This window comes from Scyliorhinus torazame, chromosome 28, assembly GCF_047496885.1.
Source record: "Scyliorhinus torazame isolate Kashiwa2021f chromosome 28, sScyTor2.1, whole genome shotgun sequence".
Classification (NCBI taxonomy): Eukaryota; Metazoa; Chordata; class Chondrichthyes; order Carcharhiniformes; family Scyliorhinidae; genus Scyliorhinus; species Scyliorhinus torazame.
In genome coordinates, this window is record NC_092734.1 from 12,761,762 (window position 1) to 12,778,296 (window position 16,535).

The following is a 16,535-nucleotide window of genomic DNA, read 5'->3' on the forward strand; positions in this document are numbered from 1 at the left end:
AACAGACGAAGCCTGCGTGGAATATAAGGAAAGTAGGAAGGAACTTAAGCAAGGAGTCAGGAGGGCTAGAAGGGGTCACGAAAAGTCATTGGCAAATAGGGTTAAGGAAAATCCCAAGGCTTTTTACACGTACATAAAAAGCAAGAGGGTAGCCAGGGAAAGGGTTGGCCCACTGAAGGATAGGCAAGGGAATCTATGTGTGGAGCCAGAGGAAATGGGCGAGGTACTAAATGAATACTTTGCATCAGTATTCACCGAAGAGAAGGAATTGGTAGATGTTGAGTCTGGAGAAGGGGGTGTAGATAGCCTGGGTCACATTGTGATCCAAAAAGACGAGGTGTTGGGTGTCTTAAAAAATATTAAGGTAGATAAGTCCCCAGGGCCTGATGGGATCTACCCCAGAATACTGAAGGAGGCTGGAGAGGAAATTGCTGAGGCCTTGACAGAAATCTTTGGATCCTCGCTTTCTTCAGGGGATGTCCCGGAGGACTGGAGAATAGCCAATGTTGTTCCTCTGTTTAAGAAGGGCAGCAAGGATAATCCCGGGAACTACAGGCCGGTGAGCCTTACTTCAGTGGTAGGGAAATTACTGGAGAGAATTCTTCGAGACAGGATCTACACCCATTTGGAAGCAAATGGACGGATTAGTGAGAGGCAGCACGGTTTTGTGAAGGGGAGGTCGTGTCTCACTAACTTGATAGAGTTTTTCGAGGAGGTCACTAAGATGATTGATGCAGGTAGGGCAGTAGATGTTGTCTATATGGACTTCAGTAAGGCCTTTGACAAGGTCCCTCATGGTAGACTCGTACAAAAGGTGAAGTCACACGGGATCAGGGGTGAGCTGGCAAGGTGGATACAGAACTGGCTAGGCCATAGAAGGCAGAGAGTAGCAATGGAGGGATGCTTTTCTAATTGGAGGGCTGTGACGAGTGGTGTTCCACAGGGATCAGTGCTGGGACCTTTGCTCTTTGTAGTATATATAAATGATTTGGAGGAAAATGTAACTGGTCTGATTAGTAAGTTTGCAGACGACACAAAGGTTGGTGGAATTGCGGATAGCGATGAGGACTGTCGGAGGATACAGCAGGATTTAGATTGTCTGGAGACTTGGGCGGAGAGATGGCAGATGGAGTTTAATCCGGACAAATGTGAGGTAATGCATTTTGGAAGGTCTAATGCAGGTAGGGAATATACAGTGACTGGTAGAACCCTCAAGAGTATTGAAAGGCAAAGAGATCTAGGAGTACAGGTCCACAGGTCATTGAAAGGGGCAACACAGGTGGAGAAGGTAGTCAAGAAGGCATACGGCATGCTTGCCTTCATTGGCCGGGGCATTGAGTATAAGAATTGGCAAGCCATGTTGCAGCTGTATAGAACCTTAGTTAGGCCACACTTGGAGTATAGTGTTCAATTCTGGTCGCCACACTACCAGAAGGATGTGGAGGCTTTAGAGAGGGTGCAGAAGAGATTTACCAGAATGTTGCCTGGTATGGAGGGCATTAGCTATGAGGAGCGATTGAATAAACTTGGTTTGTTCTCACTGGAACGAAGGAGGTTGGGGGGAGACCTGATAGAGGTATACAAAGTGATGAGGGGCATAGACAGAGTGGATAGTCAGAGGCTTTTCCCCAGGGTAGAGGGGTCAATTACTAGGGGGCATAGGTTTAAGGTGAGAGGGGCAAGGTTTAGAGTAGATGTACGAGGCAAGTTTTTTACGCAGAGGGTAGTGGGTGCCTGGAACTCGCTACCGGAGGAGGTAGTGGAAGCAGGGACGATAGGGACATTTAAGGGGCATCTTGACAAATATATGAATAGGATGGGAATAGAAGGATACGGACCCAGGAAGTGTAGAAGATTGTAGTTTAGTCGGGCAGCATGGTCGGCACGGGCCTGGAGGGCCGAAGTGCCTGTTCCTGTGCTGTACATTTCTTTGTTCTTTGTTTTGTTCTTTGCAGAGTGTACCAACCAGCAAGCATGTTTGTATAGCTTCTTTCGGGACAGAATGAAGCAACTAACCAGCCATTCATGTGTTTATAGTCATGGTAGGAATGTTTGTGCAGCGACCTATGAATCCAACCATTACGTAGAATATGCAGCACTAAGGCAGGCCATTTGCCCCAGTCTGTGCTAGTTTTTGCACTCCACACGTGTCTCAGAGGGGGTTTGAAACTTATTTAACATGTGTGACGAATGCATAAATTGATATATATTTTATTTCGCATTTGCGGCACTAAAGCCCTGGTTCAAAATACATACAGGCACTCTGCCTGCTAAAGCTGTAATTAAGGTGTTGTAAAAGATGAGGCAATGATTGATTTTAACCATTTACTTATTTACAGAGAGATGGCTGATGGAACATTCTTTTGACTGCAGGAGATTCTCTGGGGTGCAGTTAACTTAAGGGGAATGGTGTTTGGTCCTAGCGAAGAAAGTAGTGGAATAACTTAGTGGGATACAGATAATGTAATTAATGGGAGGAGCCAGGTCCATCTGTAGTTTTACAGTCTGCTAGAAAATGTTAAGTTGAACAGCACTTTGCCATAGGATTCAAGTCTGACAAGGCAGAAGGTTTTTCATGTTGTTTCTGAAAAGGTCTCGCTCTGCAAAGGTCTGCCCAGGTAAGCAAGAAACCCGATTGTGAACTTTATTTATAAGTGACATTTGAACAGTATTGGGCTGCTTTGTTGGAATTTAGTGGCAGGTGTAGACAGTAACTTAAAGTATTTCCTTTTATTTAAAAACTGTTTAACTGTTAATTGTAAAGCTATTTCTTCGATGTTCATGTGGTTAATTCTGTGTCTAAATTAAAGTTTGTTTTAACATAAAGGGCATCTATTGTTCAGAGTCATTACTTCTGAGGTGAAGTATTCTTTCCTCAGTTTTACAAATTGAAAATTGTTTGTATTTTTCATCCAGTATTCTAACAAAGTTGGGATCTGATCCGTTATCCTTTTTTAAAAATTAGAGTACCCAATTATTTTTTTCCAATTAAAAGGCAATTTCAGCGTAGTCAATCCACCAACCCTGGACATCTTTTGGGTTGTGGGGTGAGAGTGTGCGAACTCCACACCGACAGTGACCCGGGGCTGGGAACGAACCCGGATCCTTGGTGCCGTGCGGCAGCAGTGCTAACCACTGCGCCACTGAACCGCACCCGGCCTGGTAGCCTAATACATGGAGCAGAAAGTAATGCAATAAAAGTTTACTCCTGATCTTATGTTACTTCAATGTGACCCTTTACAGCCCAGTGGCAAATTTGGGTTTTGAAGTTTACCTTTATCTTCTGGGATCTGCGCTTCCGTTGTTCCATAAAAGAATTCCCGTCTGGCTTTTGCAATCCGCTGAGCCCGTTCAGAATATTCCCCAACCAGTACGCACGAGTCAACCTTCAAAACAAAATGATAGAAAGCCGTATATTCATCATTCAGTGAGACCCAGCGTGCTGTCTGAAAAACCATAGCTGATTGCAGCTTTTGAACCAAAACCCTTCTTAAAGTTCCATGGGTGGCGCCGGGGCCCCAGGGGTCACCATGGGAATCAATGGTCCCTCATGGAACCATACGTATACATGGGTGCTTCAACTTCAGCTTCTAATTTTGTGTCCGGCTGATCTTGGAAAACTAATGCACACAGTGGGTTCATGTCGTAAACCAACAGGAACAGTTCCAAACCTGGGAATTTCAACTGCCCGATATTCATAGTCAGTAACAACAATTTGGATTGTGCTGGCAATTTTAACGTACTACAGGTTGAGCACCCCTTATCCAAAATTCCGAAAATCTAAAAATTCCACAATACGCACTTTTTTGAGCACGCCGCACATGCGCAGTTCCCGGCATTTCGCATGTGCGCAGTCCCCAACATTCTGCGCATGCACAGTTCCCAACGCGCACCACAGAAGCGCAGCCCCCAGTGTGCGCTTCACCTACGCAGTATATTCCGAAATCCAAAAATTCCGAAATCCGATGCACACTCGGTCCCAAACATTTCAGGTAAGGGATTTTCAACCTGTAAAACCTCCCAAGGCACTTTACAGCAACATGGCCATGCCCACAAAAAAACCTGACATGAGCCATGAGAGGAGATAATGGGCGCGACCTGAAAAGCAGCTCTCTGCGGCACAGCGTGGCCGGTGAAAGCCGGGAGACCCCACTCCCGGGAGCTACCCAGCTCGCCATGCCTCGCAGGACTCAACGCAATCTCGCGAGTCGCTGCGATGTTAATGCGCCCACAATAGATGGGATCACTTTTTGGCAAATCAACATATTAGAGCGAACAGGAAGCCTTACTCTAATGTGTAGATTCCCGACGTACCTGAGACTTTGGGATTCATCCCCTTCGCCTCGGGGACCACGGGCGAGCACCATTCAGCACTGGTCCTCATAAATAGGGACTAGATGGAATGGCACAGGTGGGGGTCTCCCAGTGGATCGGAGGCCTCCAGGTGCATGCCCTTTGGGCAGGGTGGTGCCCAGGCACTACTGGTGCCACCTGGGAACCCAGGCAGTGCCAGCCTGGCACCACGAAAGTGCCCAGGTGGCACTGTCAGCTGGCATGGGCACTGCCAGGTTGACACTGCCAAGCTGGCATTTTTTGCATGCGTGTGATTGGCTGGGGGTTGCCCGGCATGGATGTGGGGGTATAGGCCATGGGATCCTCCCATATTGCGTTCAGATTGGGGGGGGGGGGGGGGATTGTTTCGGGGGGCCTCAGAGATCGGGAAAACATTCTTAAATGGCGTCCTGATCTCTCCCTACAATGAGGAGTTCCGGCGAGCGGAGCTCCCCCACTGAACGGAACGGGGCCATGTACGGCCTCAGCCATGCATCCCCCATTCAAGCCCCATATTCAACGCGAGTCACGTTAAATAGCCGTGTAGTTCTCGGCACTGCGAGTGCCGGGAAACACGCGGCTAAAAGCACTCGCCTTTGTTCCCTTTTGGGAAAATTGCGCCCAATGTGACCAAAGTTTCTCATCCTTGGAAACATCCGCATGAATCTTCTCTGCATTGTTTCTAAAGACTTCACATCCTTCCAAAGGTGCGGTGCCCAGAGTTGAATTGAGCTCCAGTTGGGGCTGAACCAGAGTTTTATAAAAGCTTCATCAGAGCGTTTGTGCTCAATGCCTCTAATTATTAAGCCCATGGCCCCGTCTGTCTTCTGAGCCACTTTCTAAATCTGTATTGCTAGCTTCAATAATATGTGCACATCCCATCCCCAGGTATGTCTGTTCCTGCACCCCTTTTAAGAACTGTATCCTTTATTTTATCTTGCCTCGCCTCATGCTTCCTACCAAAATGTATCACTTTATACACTCCTCTGTGTTCATTTCCGTCGGCCAATTGTCTACCCATTTCACCAGCCTGTCTGACTCGGTTTGAAGTTTCAGTACCTTCCCCACATGCCACAACACTTGCAAAGTTTTGTGTCATCTGCAAATGTTGAAATTGTGCCCTGTCCACCCAAACTCAAGTCACCTACAATAAGAAAAGCAGTGATTGGGGTACTAATATTGGGGTACGCCACTGCACAGTCCAAACAAAAACAACCCTTTACCACTAGTTTCCTGGCACTCAGCCAACTTTGTAACCATTTTCCTTTTTTTTTTTGTGGGCCTCAACTTTACCGACAAGGTTAGGCAACACTTTGTCAGCGCCCACTTGCAATCGCTCATGAGCACTGACAGACGCTCTTACACCGTCCAAACCAACCACTCCAACTTGCGGAGCAGATTGATGAAAGCCTGGGCGGCGAATGTTTTCAAAACACACCGACAATGCTGAACAATGTTTGCAAACTGTACAAACATCAGGGGTGAGTGTTATGCCATCAAATATGTCAAAGATTCACAATAAATTTGACCGTAATCTTATTGCAAGCCTGTGCTAAACATCCGAGAGCTGGAAATGATGAAAGCTTTACGTTTCTCCTGGTCAATACTTTTTTAAAAAAAAATAATTTTTATTGAGGTTTTCACAGAATATCAATAACAAAATGAAAAAGGAACCCAACAGGGTTAAATACTAAACACAGTCAAAAAAACAACCCCCCATACGCCCCTCCCCCTGTCCGAAAATAATAAATTAACACCCCAACTTAACACAGAGCCAACATAGCAAAGATATACACCCCCTCAGATCCCCCAGTGTAAATAAACATAAATAAAGTAACCCCCCCCCCCCCTCCCGAGTTGCTGCTGCCATTGACCAATATCTACCATTCTGCCAGCCACCACCTGAAGAGCCCTTGTACCGACCCTCTCAAGGCGAATTTCACCCTCTCCAACTTAATAAACCCTGCCATATCGTTGATCCAGGATTCCACGCTTGGGGGCCTCGCGTCCTTCCACTGAAGTAGAATCCTCCGCCGGGCTACAAGGGACACAAAGGCCAGAATACCGGCCTCTTTCGCCTCCTGCACTCCCGGCTCCTCTGCCACCCCAAATATTGCAAGCCCCCAGCCCGGTTTGACCCTGGATCCTACCACCCTCGACACTGTCCTCGCTACGCCCTTCCAAAATTCCTCCAGCGCTGGGCATGCCCAGAACATATGGGTGTGGTTTGCTGGGCTCCCTGAGCACCTAACACACCTGTCCTCGCCCCCAAAAAACCAGCTCATCCTTGTCCCGGTCATGTGTGCCCTGTGCAGCACCTTAAACTGTATGAGGCTGAGCCTCGCGCACGAAGAGGAAGAGTTCACCCTCCCTCGGGCATCTGCCCGCGTCCCTTCCTCGATTTCCTCTCCCAACTCCTCCTCCCACTTACCTTTCACCTCCACACCAAGGCCTCCTCCTCTTGCTGCATCACCTGGTAAGTTTCCGAGATCTTCCCCACTCCCGCCCACCCCCTCCCGAGAGCACCCTGTCCTGTACTGTGCGTGGCAGCAGCCGCGGGAATTCCACCACCTGCCGCCTGGCAAATGCCCTTACCTGTAGATACCTAAAGGTGTTCCCCGGGGAAAGCCCGTACTTCTCCTCCAGCTCACCCAGGCTCGCGAACTTCCTGTCCACAAACAGGTCTCCCAACCTTCGTATCCCTGCCCTGTGCCACCCTGAAAACCCTCCATCTGTCCTCCCTGGGACGAACCGGTGGTTCCCCCGTATTGGGGTCCACACCGAGGCCCCAACTTCCCCCCTATGCCGCCTCCACTGCCCCCAGATTTTGAGGGTAGCCGCCACCACCAGGCTTGTGGTATACCTCATTGGAGGGAGCGGCAGCGGCGCCGTTGCCAGCGCCCCCAGACTCGTACCCACACAGGACGCCGTCTCCAGCCTCTTCCATGCAGCCCCCTCCTCCTCCATCACCCACTTGCGCACCATCGTCGCATTGGCGGCCCAGTAGTACCTGCAGAGGTTGGGTAGCACCAGCCCCCCCCCCTATCTCTACTTCGCTCCAGGAACACCCTTCTCACCCTCTGAGTCCCTCGCGCCCACACAAACCCCATTATACTCCTGTTGACCCGCCTAAAAAAGGCCTTCGTGATAAACACGGGGTGGCACTGGAACAGGAACAAAAACCTTGGGAGCACCGTCATTTTGACTGACTGCACCCTACCCGCCAAGGACAGCGGCAACGCGTCCCACCTCTTGAACTCCTCCTCCATTTGCTCCACCAGCCTTGTGAAATTAAGCCTGTGCAGGGCCCCCCAGCTCTTGGCCACCTGGACCCCCAAGTACCTGAAGCTCCTCTCCGCCCTTTTTAGTGGGAGCTCGCCAATCCCCCTCTCCTGGTCCCCTGGGTGGACCACGAACAGCTCGCTCTTCCCCATGTTGAGCTTGTACCCTGAGAAATCCCCGAACTCCCTGAGGATCCTCATTACCTCCGGCATTCCCCCCACCGGGTCCGCCACATATAGCAGCAAGTCGCCCGCATAGAGCGACACCCTATGCTCCTCCCCACCCCGCACCAACCCCCTCCAGTTCATCGACTCCCTCAGTGCCATAGCCAGGGGTTCAATCGCCAGTGCGAAGAGCAGGGGGGACAGGGGACACCCCTGCCTCGTCCCTCGGTGCAACCGAAAGTACTCAGACCTCCTCCTGTTCGTGGCCACACTCTCCATCGGGACCTCATGCAGCAGCCTGACCCACCTGACAAACCCCTCCCCAAACCCGAACCTCTTCAGCACCTCCCACAGGTACCCCCACTCTACCCTATCAAAGGCTTTCTCAGCGTCTAAGGTTTTCTCAGCGTCCATCGCCACCACTATCACCGCCTCCCCTCCCTCGCCGGCATCATAATAACGTTCAGAAGCCTCTGCACATTCGCGTTCAACTGCCTCCCCTTCACGAACCCCGTCTGGTCTTCGTGGATGACCTGCGGCACACAATCCTCAATCCTCGTGGCTAAGACCTTCGCCAGCACCTTGGCATCTACGTTTAGCAACAAAATTGACCTGCAAGACCCACACTGCAGGGGATCCTTGTCCCGCTTCAGGATCAAGGAGATCAGTGCCCGGGACATCGTCGGAAGCAAAGCCCCCCCAACCCCCCCTTGCCTCATTAATGGTCCTAACTAGCAACAGGCCCAACAGGTCCATATATTTTTTATAAAATTCGACAGGGAAACCGTCCGGCCCCGGTGCCTTCCCCGCCTGCATGCTCCCTATCCCTTTGGTCAGCTCCTCCAGCCCAATTGGGGCCCCCAATCCCGCCACCAGTCCCTCCTCCACCTTCGGAAACCTCAACTGGTCCAGAAAGTGGCCCATCCCTCCCTCCTCCAGTGGGGGCTCAGACCGATACAATTCCTCATAAAAGTCCCTGAAGACCCCATTGATGCCAACCCCACTCCGCACCACACTCCCTCCCCTGTCCTTAACTCCCCCGATCTCCCTAGCTGTGTCCCGCCTCCGGAGCTGATGCGCCAGCATCCGGCTTGCCTTTTCCCCAAACTCATAAATCGCCCCCTGGGCCTTCCTCCACTGCGCCTCCGCCTTCCTGGTGGTCACCAGGTCGAATTCGGCCTGGAGTCTACACCTCTTCCTCAACAGTCCTTCCCCAGGCACCTCCGCATACCTCCTGTCTACCCTCACCATCTCCCCCACCAGCCTCTCCTTCTCCCTCTGCTCCCTCCTCTCCTTGTGGGCCCTAATGGAGATCAGCTCTCCCCTAACCACTGCCTTCAGCGCCTCCCATACCATCCCCACTCGGACCGCCCCTTTATCGTTGGCCTCCAGGTACCTCTCTAGGTTTCCTCGGACCCGCTCACTCACCTCCTCGTCCGCCAGCAGCCCCACCTCCAAACGCCACAACGGGCGCTGGTCCCTCTCCTCCCCCAGCTCTAAGTCCACCCAATGCGGGGCGTGATCCGAAATGGCTATCGCCGAGTACTCAGTATCCTCTACTCTCGCTATCAGCGCCCTGTTCAAAATAAAAAAGTCGATCCAGGAATAAGCCTTATGGACGTGTGAGAAGAATGAAAATTCCCTAACCCCCGGCCTTGCAAATCTCCAAAGGTCCACCCCTCCCATCTGGTCCATAAACCCACTCAGCACCTTAGCCGCCGCCGGCTTCCTACCCGTCCGAGACCTGGAGCGATTCAGTGCCAGATCCAGCACCGTGTTAAAGTCTCCCCCCATTATCAGGCCCTCCACTTCCATATCTGGGATCCGACCCAACATGCGCCACATAAAACCCGCATCGTCCCAGTTCGGGGCCTCCTGGTCAATACTTAACCCACAAACAACGTCACTATATACTGGCCGCTGCGATTCCTCCATTGCGAAAGTAACTGCGTTGCAACAAAGGCGCCATATAGATGCAAGTGCTTTGTTTCCGGCTCTTAACACCCCTCTAAACAAGTCTTGTGAGATCCCGGGGAACTCTGTAGCACTAAAGTGCCGATAGTCAGTGTGCACGCAGTGTACTGCTACAGCAGCCCCTCGCACACAGTGCTCTATGTACTGGTGACAACACCGCTAACACTGAATTTCCTGGGTGTTTCTCCCCTCCACAACTTCAGTGGATGTCCGACAGAAATACTGTTCGTAAATTTATAAACAGGGCTGAAATTCTCCCAAAAGCCTCCCCAAATAAATTCACAAACCCACCATACTGCATTCTGAAATTGAATTTGTTTTTTCTGTTCCAAATTTCATATGCATTCCAGCGGACCGATTGATTTGTTTCAATATATCCCAATATATATCCCAATGTGTATCCCAATATATATCCCAATGTGTATCCTAATATATCCCCAAATGTACATCCTAATATATCCCTAAATGTACATCCTAATGTATACCCCAATGTATTTCGCAATATATACCCCAATGTGTATCCCAATATATACCCCAATGTGTATCCCAATATATACCCCAATGTGTATCCCAATATATCCCCAAATGTACATCCTAATGTATACCCCAATGTATTTCCCAATATATACCACAATGTGTATCCCAATATATACCCCAATATATACCCCAATGTGTATCCCAATATATACCCCAATGTGTATCCCAATATATCCCCAAATGTACATCCTAATGTATTCCCCAATGTATTTCCCAATATATACCACAATGTGTATCCCAATATAGTCAATTACTAGGGGGCATAGGTTTAAGGTGAGAGGGGCAAGGTTTAGAGTAGATGTACGAGGCAAGTTTTTTACGCAGAGGGTAGTGGGTGCCTGGAACTCACTACCGGAGGAGGTAGTGGAAGCAGGGACGATAGGGACATTTAAGGGGCATCTTGACAAATATATGAATAGGATGGGAATAGAAGGATACGGACACAGGAAGTGTAGAAGATTGTAGTTTAGTCGGGCAGTATGGTCGGCACGGGCTTGGAGGGCCGAAGGGCCTGTTCCTGTGCTGTACATTTCTTTGTTCTTTGTTTGTTCTTTGTATATACCCCAATGTGTATCCCAATATATCCCCAAATGTACATCCTAATGTATACCCCAATGTATTTCCCAATATATACCCCAATATATACTCAATGTATATCCCAATATATAGGCAATGTATATCCCAATATATACCCCATTGTATATCCCAATATATACCCAAATGTATATCCCAATTAATAGCCCAATGTGTATCCCAATATATCCCAAATGTACATCAGAATGTATACCCCAATGCCTATCCCAAGATATACCCCAATGTGTATCCCAATATATACCCCAATGCGTATCCCAATATATACCTCAATGTACATCCCAATATATACCTCAATGTACATCCCAATATATATCCCAATGTATATCCCAATATATACCCCAATGTACACCCCAATATATACCCCAATGTACATCCCAATATATACCCCAATGTGTATCCCAATATATACCCCAATGTGTATCCCAATATATACTCCAATGCGTATCCCAATATATACCTCAATGTACATCCCAATATATACCTCAATGTACATCCCAATATATATCCCAATGTATATCCCAATATATACCCCAATGTACATCCCAATATATACCTCAATGTACATCCCAATATATATCCCAATATATACCCCAATATACACATCCTAATGTGTATCCCAATATATACCCCAATATATACTCCTCAGATAATCAGTCCATGTCCAAATGTCCACAATATCCAGGCTTGGCTGACGAGTGGCAAGTTACAGTCATGCCACATAAGTGCCAGGCAATGCCCATCTGCTACAAAAGAGGATCTAACCATCGCCCCTTGACATTCAATGACACTAACATCACTGAATCCCCCACTATCAACATCCTGGGGGTTACCATTGATCAGAAACTGAATTGGACTAGCCATATACAAACTGTGGCTACCAGAGCAGGTCAAAAGCCTGTCCACTCTCTACAGGGCACAAGTCAGGAGTGTGATGGAATACTCTCCAATTGCCTGGATGAGCGCAGCTCCAACAACACTCAAGAAGCTCGACACCATCCAGGACAAAGCAGCCCCGCTTGATTTCTCCCCCTTTCACAAACATTCACTCCCTCCACCACCGACGAACAGTGGCAGCCGTGTGTACCATCTACAAGATGCACTGCAGTAACTCACCAAGGTTCATTAGACAGCACCTTCCAAACCCACAACCACTACCATCTAGAAGGACAAGGGCAAAAGATACCTGGGAACCCCACCACCTGGAGGTTCACCTCCAAGTCACTCACCACCCTGACTTGGAAATATATCACCGTTCCTTCACTGTCGCTGGGTCAACATCATAGAACTGCCTTGCTAACAGCACAGTGGGTGTACCTACACCTCAGGGACTGCAGCACTTCAAGAAGGCAACTCACCACCACCTTCCAAGGGCAACTAGAGATGGGCAGTAAACGTTGGTGTAACGAGTGACACCCACATCCCGTAAATGAATTTTTAAAAACAGCACAGGAATCCTGCCATTGAACCTGCACGACACCAAGGCCAGGTTGGCGACATATTTTGGGGAATCATCGCGCATCATTGGAACCATCGTGACCCCAGTGACCCTCGGGCAACAAGTCAGGCTGCCTTTGATAGTGGTGAACGTTCCGGGACCCAACATGTTGGTTCATGATTGGCTGCGAATATGCTGCTTCGATTGGCAGCAGACATTCTGGATGGGCACGGGAAACCTTTGATATCCTTGGAAAGCATCCAGAGGTATTCCAGGAAGGTCTGGGCAAGATAAAAGTAGCCAATGCATTTACATAGACCCATAGATAAACAAAACACAGATACTTGTCACCAATTCATGGGTTCAAGTCCCATTCGAAAGATTTAGGCCATTAATCTTGCTAATCTCCCTCAATTGAGGGAGGGACGCATTGCGGAGGAGCCATCTTTTGGATGAAACATTGAACTCAGAAGCTCCCTGTGGATATAAAAGTCTCCCTCAGATTATTTGAAAGAGCTGCCAGTGACCTCTCCAAATTAACTGATCAATGTTTATCCCTCAACCAACATCACTAAAACTATTTTCCTTACCTCATTGGCTGCTGTGCTTTCTGAAAATACGACAGCGACTACACTACAAAAGTACTTGTCGCAATATGTCTTTAAGGAATATCAGCATAACATCATTAGAAGGGAAGTGTGTCATGTGATCCAGTCTTAGTTTCACTTTACCTTTGTGCACAGCACATGCACACAGCTCTGATGGGTTCAAGCTTTCTACACTTGTATAAATGTTCTGATCAGCCTAGTCTTAATGAATAAACCCACAACATGTTTACCCAATCCCTGATGAAAGATTGGTGCCTCTGTCTTTACAGTAAATAAGTCCAAGGTATAATATTATTATAATCACATGAAACTTCATTAGCTGGTAAATACTAAAGACTTGATAGGTGCCATATAAATGCAAGGCCTTTCTTTATATTGTCTCCTTGGCCTGGTGTCATGGTTTGCTGGTCCTTCTCTCATTGCCAGATTTAAAAACCATCAAATCATTGAATCTTAGAATACAGAAGAGGTCCATTCGGTGCATTGAGCCCTTGCCTGTTCTTTGAAAAATACATAGAACATAGAACATACAGTGCAGAAGGAGGAAGTAGGACAAATCTTTCTGATTTGTCCTACTTCCCTGCTTTGGAGGTAAGAACTCCGAAGAACAAATCCCAGGGGAAACTGAATAGAGATGCTGATGGGCAGGGCAGGAATAATCCATTTCTAACTGGGCTAAACATTCCCAGCAGTGAATGTATTCAGTCGCTGCTCATTGTCTCAAATCTGTTCCCAGGACAATTATCACGGTCCATTTGATGACGGGGCACCATCAATGATGCCCACCCAGTGTGTCAGCTGGGCATTCCAACAACTTTCTCCTGTATTGGGCATTGAGCAGAGAACAGCAGCAGACCAAGCAACTCTCAGCAAGATCCATCTCCTTGGTGCCCCCGGTCTCTATCATCTGGGTGAGTGAGAACCACCTCTGTTCACCCTGTACGCACCCTCACATATACAACAATCTACAATCCACAACTGCATCTTCAGTTCAGTCTCATTAATAGCCCGATAATTGAGTTGGACAAGATCCAGTCAATAGTCTACTTGTCCCTGCAGACCTCAATTACAGCTAACAGGTTGGGCTGGTGCCAGCCTAATAGTCTGGCCATCTCTGCAGATCTCATATCCTTTATGCACATGGTTTCAGGCAGTGAAGTTGGTGCCTTGCTCTCCCGTGTTTATTGACCACTTGCTGCCTCTGGTCCTCCTGCAAGTCCAGTCTGACATCGGGGAGTCTCCTGTATGGGTGCTGAAGACTGACTGGGCCTAACCCAACAGTCTACAAGAGACCGAAGGCAGTGGATAATTCACTCTGCTGCTTTATAACTGGAAGCTTTAGCTGCTGAGAATGATATGCCAAAGTCAATCTGTCTTCGAAGTAACTTGATCAGGCCGCACTGAGAATATGAGGAACAGTTCTGGTCTCCAGATGGATATAAGGGACCATAGCAGCTCCGGGGGAAAAGTGATAGCAGGCCATTGGGAAAGACTAAACAGGTTGGGGGTACTTTCTCCCCGTGTCTGCGTGGGTTTCCTCCGGGTGCTCTGGGTTGCTCCCACGGTCCAAAGATGTGCAGGTTAGGTGGGGTTATGGGGATAGGGTGAGGGAGTGGGCCTAGGCAAGGCACTCTTTCAGAGGGTCGCTGCAGACTAGAATGGGCTGAATGGCCCCCTTCTGCACTGTAGGGATCCTATGTTCAGAAAAGCCATGCATTAGAGAAGAGCTGATAGAGATCTTTAAAATTATGAATGAATTGGACAGGGTCAATGTGGAGAAAGAATTCCCCCTTGTAGGAGAATCCAACAGGAAGAGGGTTTAAATATAACATGGTTACCAATAAATCCAATAAGGAAATGAGAAGAACTGTCTTCACTCAGTAAGTGGTAATGTGGAACTCAGTACCAAGTGCTCACAGTAATAAACTTAGACACTTTCAAAAGGAAACCAGAGGACATGCTGAAAGGCTGAGTTAAAGGCTGGTAGATGGAATGAAAAGAGACTAACATGGAGCACACATGTACACTAACATGAGTACAGACCAGATGGGCTGAATGGGTCATACATATGCTGTCTATTCTATGGAATTGAATATAAGTGGGCCTGCGAGGGGGGGGCGACAAGCCACTGACGGGAGAGCGGGGTTGCTGCAAGCTGGAAAAGGACCTCAGCGCTTCATGAACCAGCACAATGTGCTTACAAGGCTGGTGACGGCGCTGAAAATAAGGAGAGTCAAAACGACCTTCAATGGCATTACCATCGCTGAATCCCCCACAGTCAACATCCTGGGGGTTACATTGATCAGAAACTGAACTGGACAAGCCACATTAATACTGTGGCTACCAGGGCACGTCAAAGGCTAGGCAAGTAACTCATCTCCTGAACCGGCAAGTAACTCATCTCCTGAACCCCCCCCGCCTGCCCCCGCTTCCCTCAAAAGCCTGTCCACCATCTTCAAGGCACAAGTCAGGAGTGAAATGGAATACTCTCTACTTGCCTGGATGAGTGAAGCTCCAACAACACTCAAGAAGCTTGACACCATCCAGGACAAAGCAGCCCCGCTTGATTGCTCCCCCTTCCACAAACATTCACTCCCTTCACCACTGACGAACAATGACAGCCGTGTGTACCATCTACAAGATGCACTGCAGTAACTCACCAAGGCTCCTGAGGCAACACCTTCCAACCCCACGACCACTACCATCTAGAAGGACAAGAGCAGCAGATACCTGGGAACCCCACCAACTGGAGGTTCCCCTCCAAGTCACTCACCACCCTGACTTGGAAATATATCGGCATTCCTTCACTGTCACTGGGGCAAAATCCTCGAACTCCCTCCCTCAAAGCATTGTGGGTGTACCTACACCTGAAGGACTGCAGCGGTTCAAGAAGGCAGCTCACCACCATCTTCTGAAGGGCAACTAGGGATGGGCAATAAATGCTGGCCGAACCAGCGACGCCCACATCCCGTAAATGAATTTAAAATAATTAAACCAACACAGTGAGAGCAAGGAATCCAGTGGTCAATAGATGACAGTCCAGCTAACTGCACTGGATCATTCGGTTATATAAAAGTACCTCATGACCAAACAGGCTACAGTACCGCAAGGTACATAGTCGATTCAGTCTTCAATGTCCAGCCCCAAATCCTGAGCCAACACAGGGTAGATGGAAGGAATGGCCTCGTTGTGCTGTATGGTTCCTATCTAAGCTTGACTAATCTCCTCCCACTTCGTCACAAGGCAGGGTCAGCAGTTGAAATATTCGGTGACACTTGCTGCAAAAACTCTGGTCAAACACCAGTGAAAGATGCCCCTGAGTAGAAGCAGTTCTCGTTTCACTGCTTGGCATCTTATTTCACCTACAGCCTCTGCCACATGAACAGAGATTAGTGTATTTAACTCACCGATTCCTCTTCAGGGTCATGTGCCAGATAAAACCACACACGGCCAATCAGCCTAACGAGCTTGTTAAAGATCGCATGGCACAACTTGAAGATGGCAGGTGTTAGCTATGAGGAGAGGCTGAATAGACTCAGACTGTTTTCATTAGCAAGACGGAAGTTGAGGGGTGACCTGATAGAGGTCTACAAGATTATGAGGGGCATG

The 16,535-nt window shown here is 48.6% G+C and overlaps 1 protein-coding gene across 4 annotated transcripts in view; it reads right to left on the bottom strand.

Moving 5' to 3' along the window:
• The window catches only part of LOC140403531 (PH and SEC7 domain-containing protein 1-like), a 213,322-nt gene that overhangs the window by 110,653 nt on the left and 86,134 nt on the right, over nucleotides 1-16,535 (bottom strand). For all 4 annotated transcript variants that reach the window (XM_072491496.1, XM_072491497.1, XM_072491498.1 and 1 more), the window contains exon 5: nucleotides 3,275-3,386. In XM_072491496.1, the coding sequence (XP_072347597.1) occupies nucleotides 3,275-3,386 (112 nt within the window). The remainder of the gene's footprint in view (nucleotides 1-3,274; nucleotides 3,387-16,535) is intronic.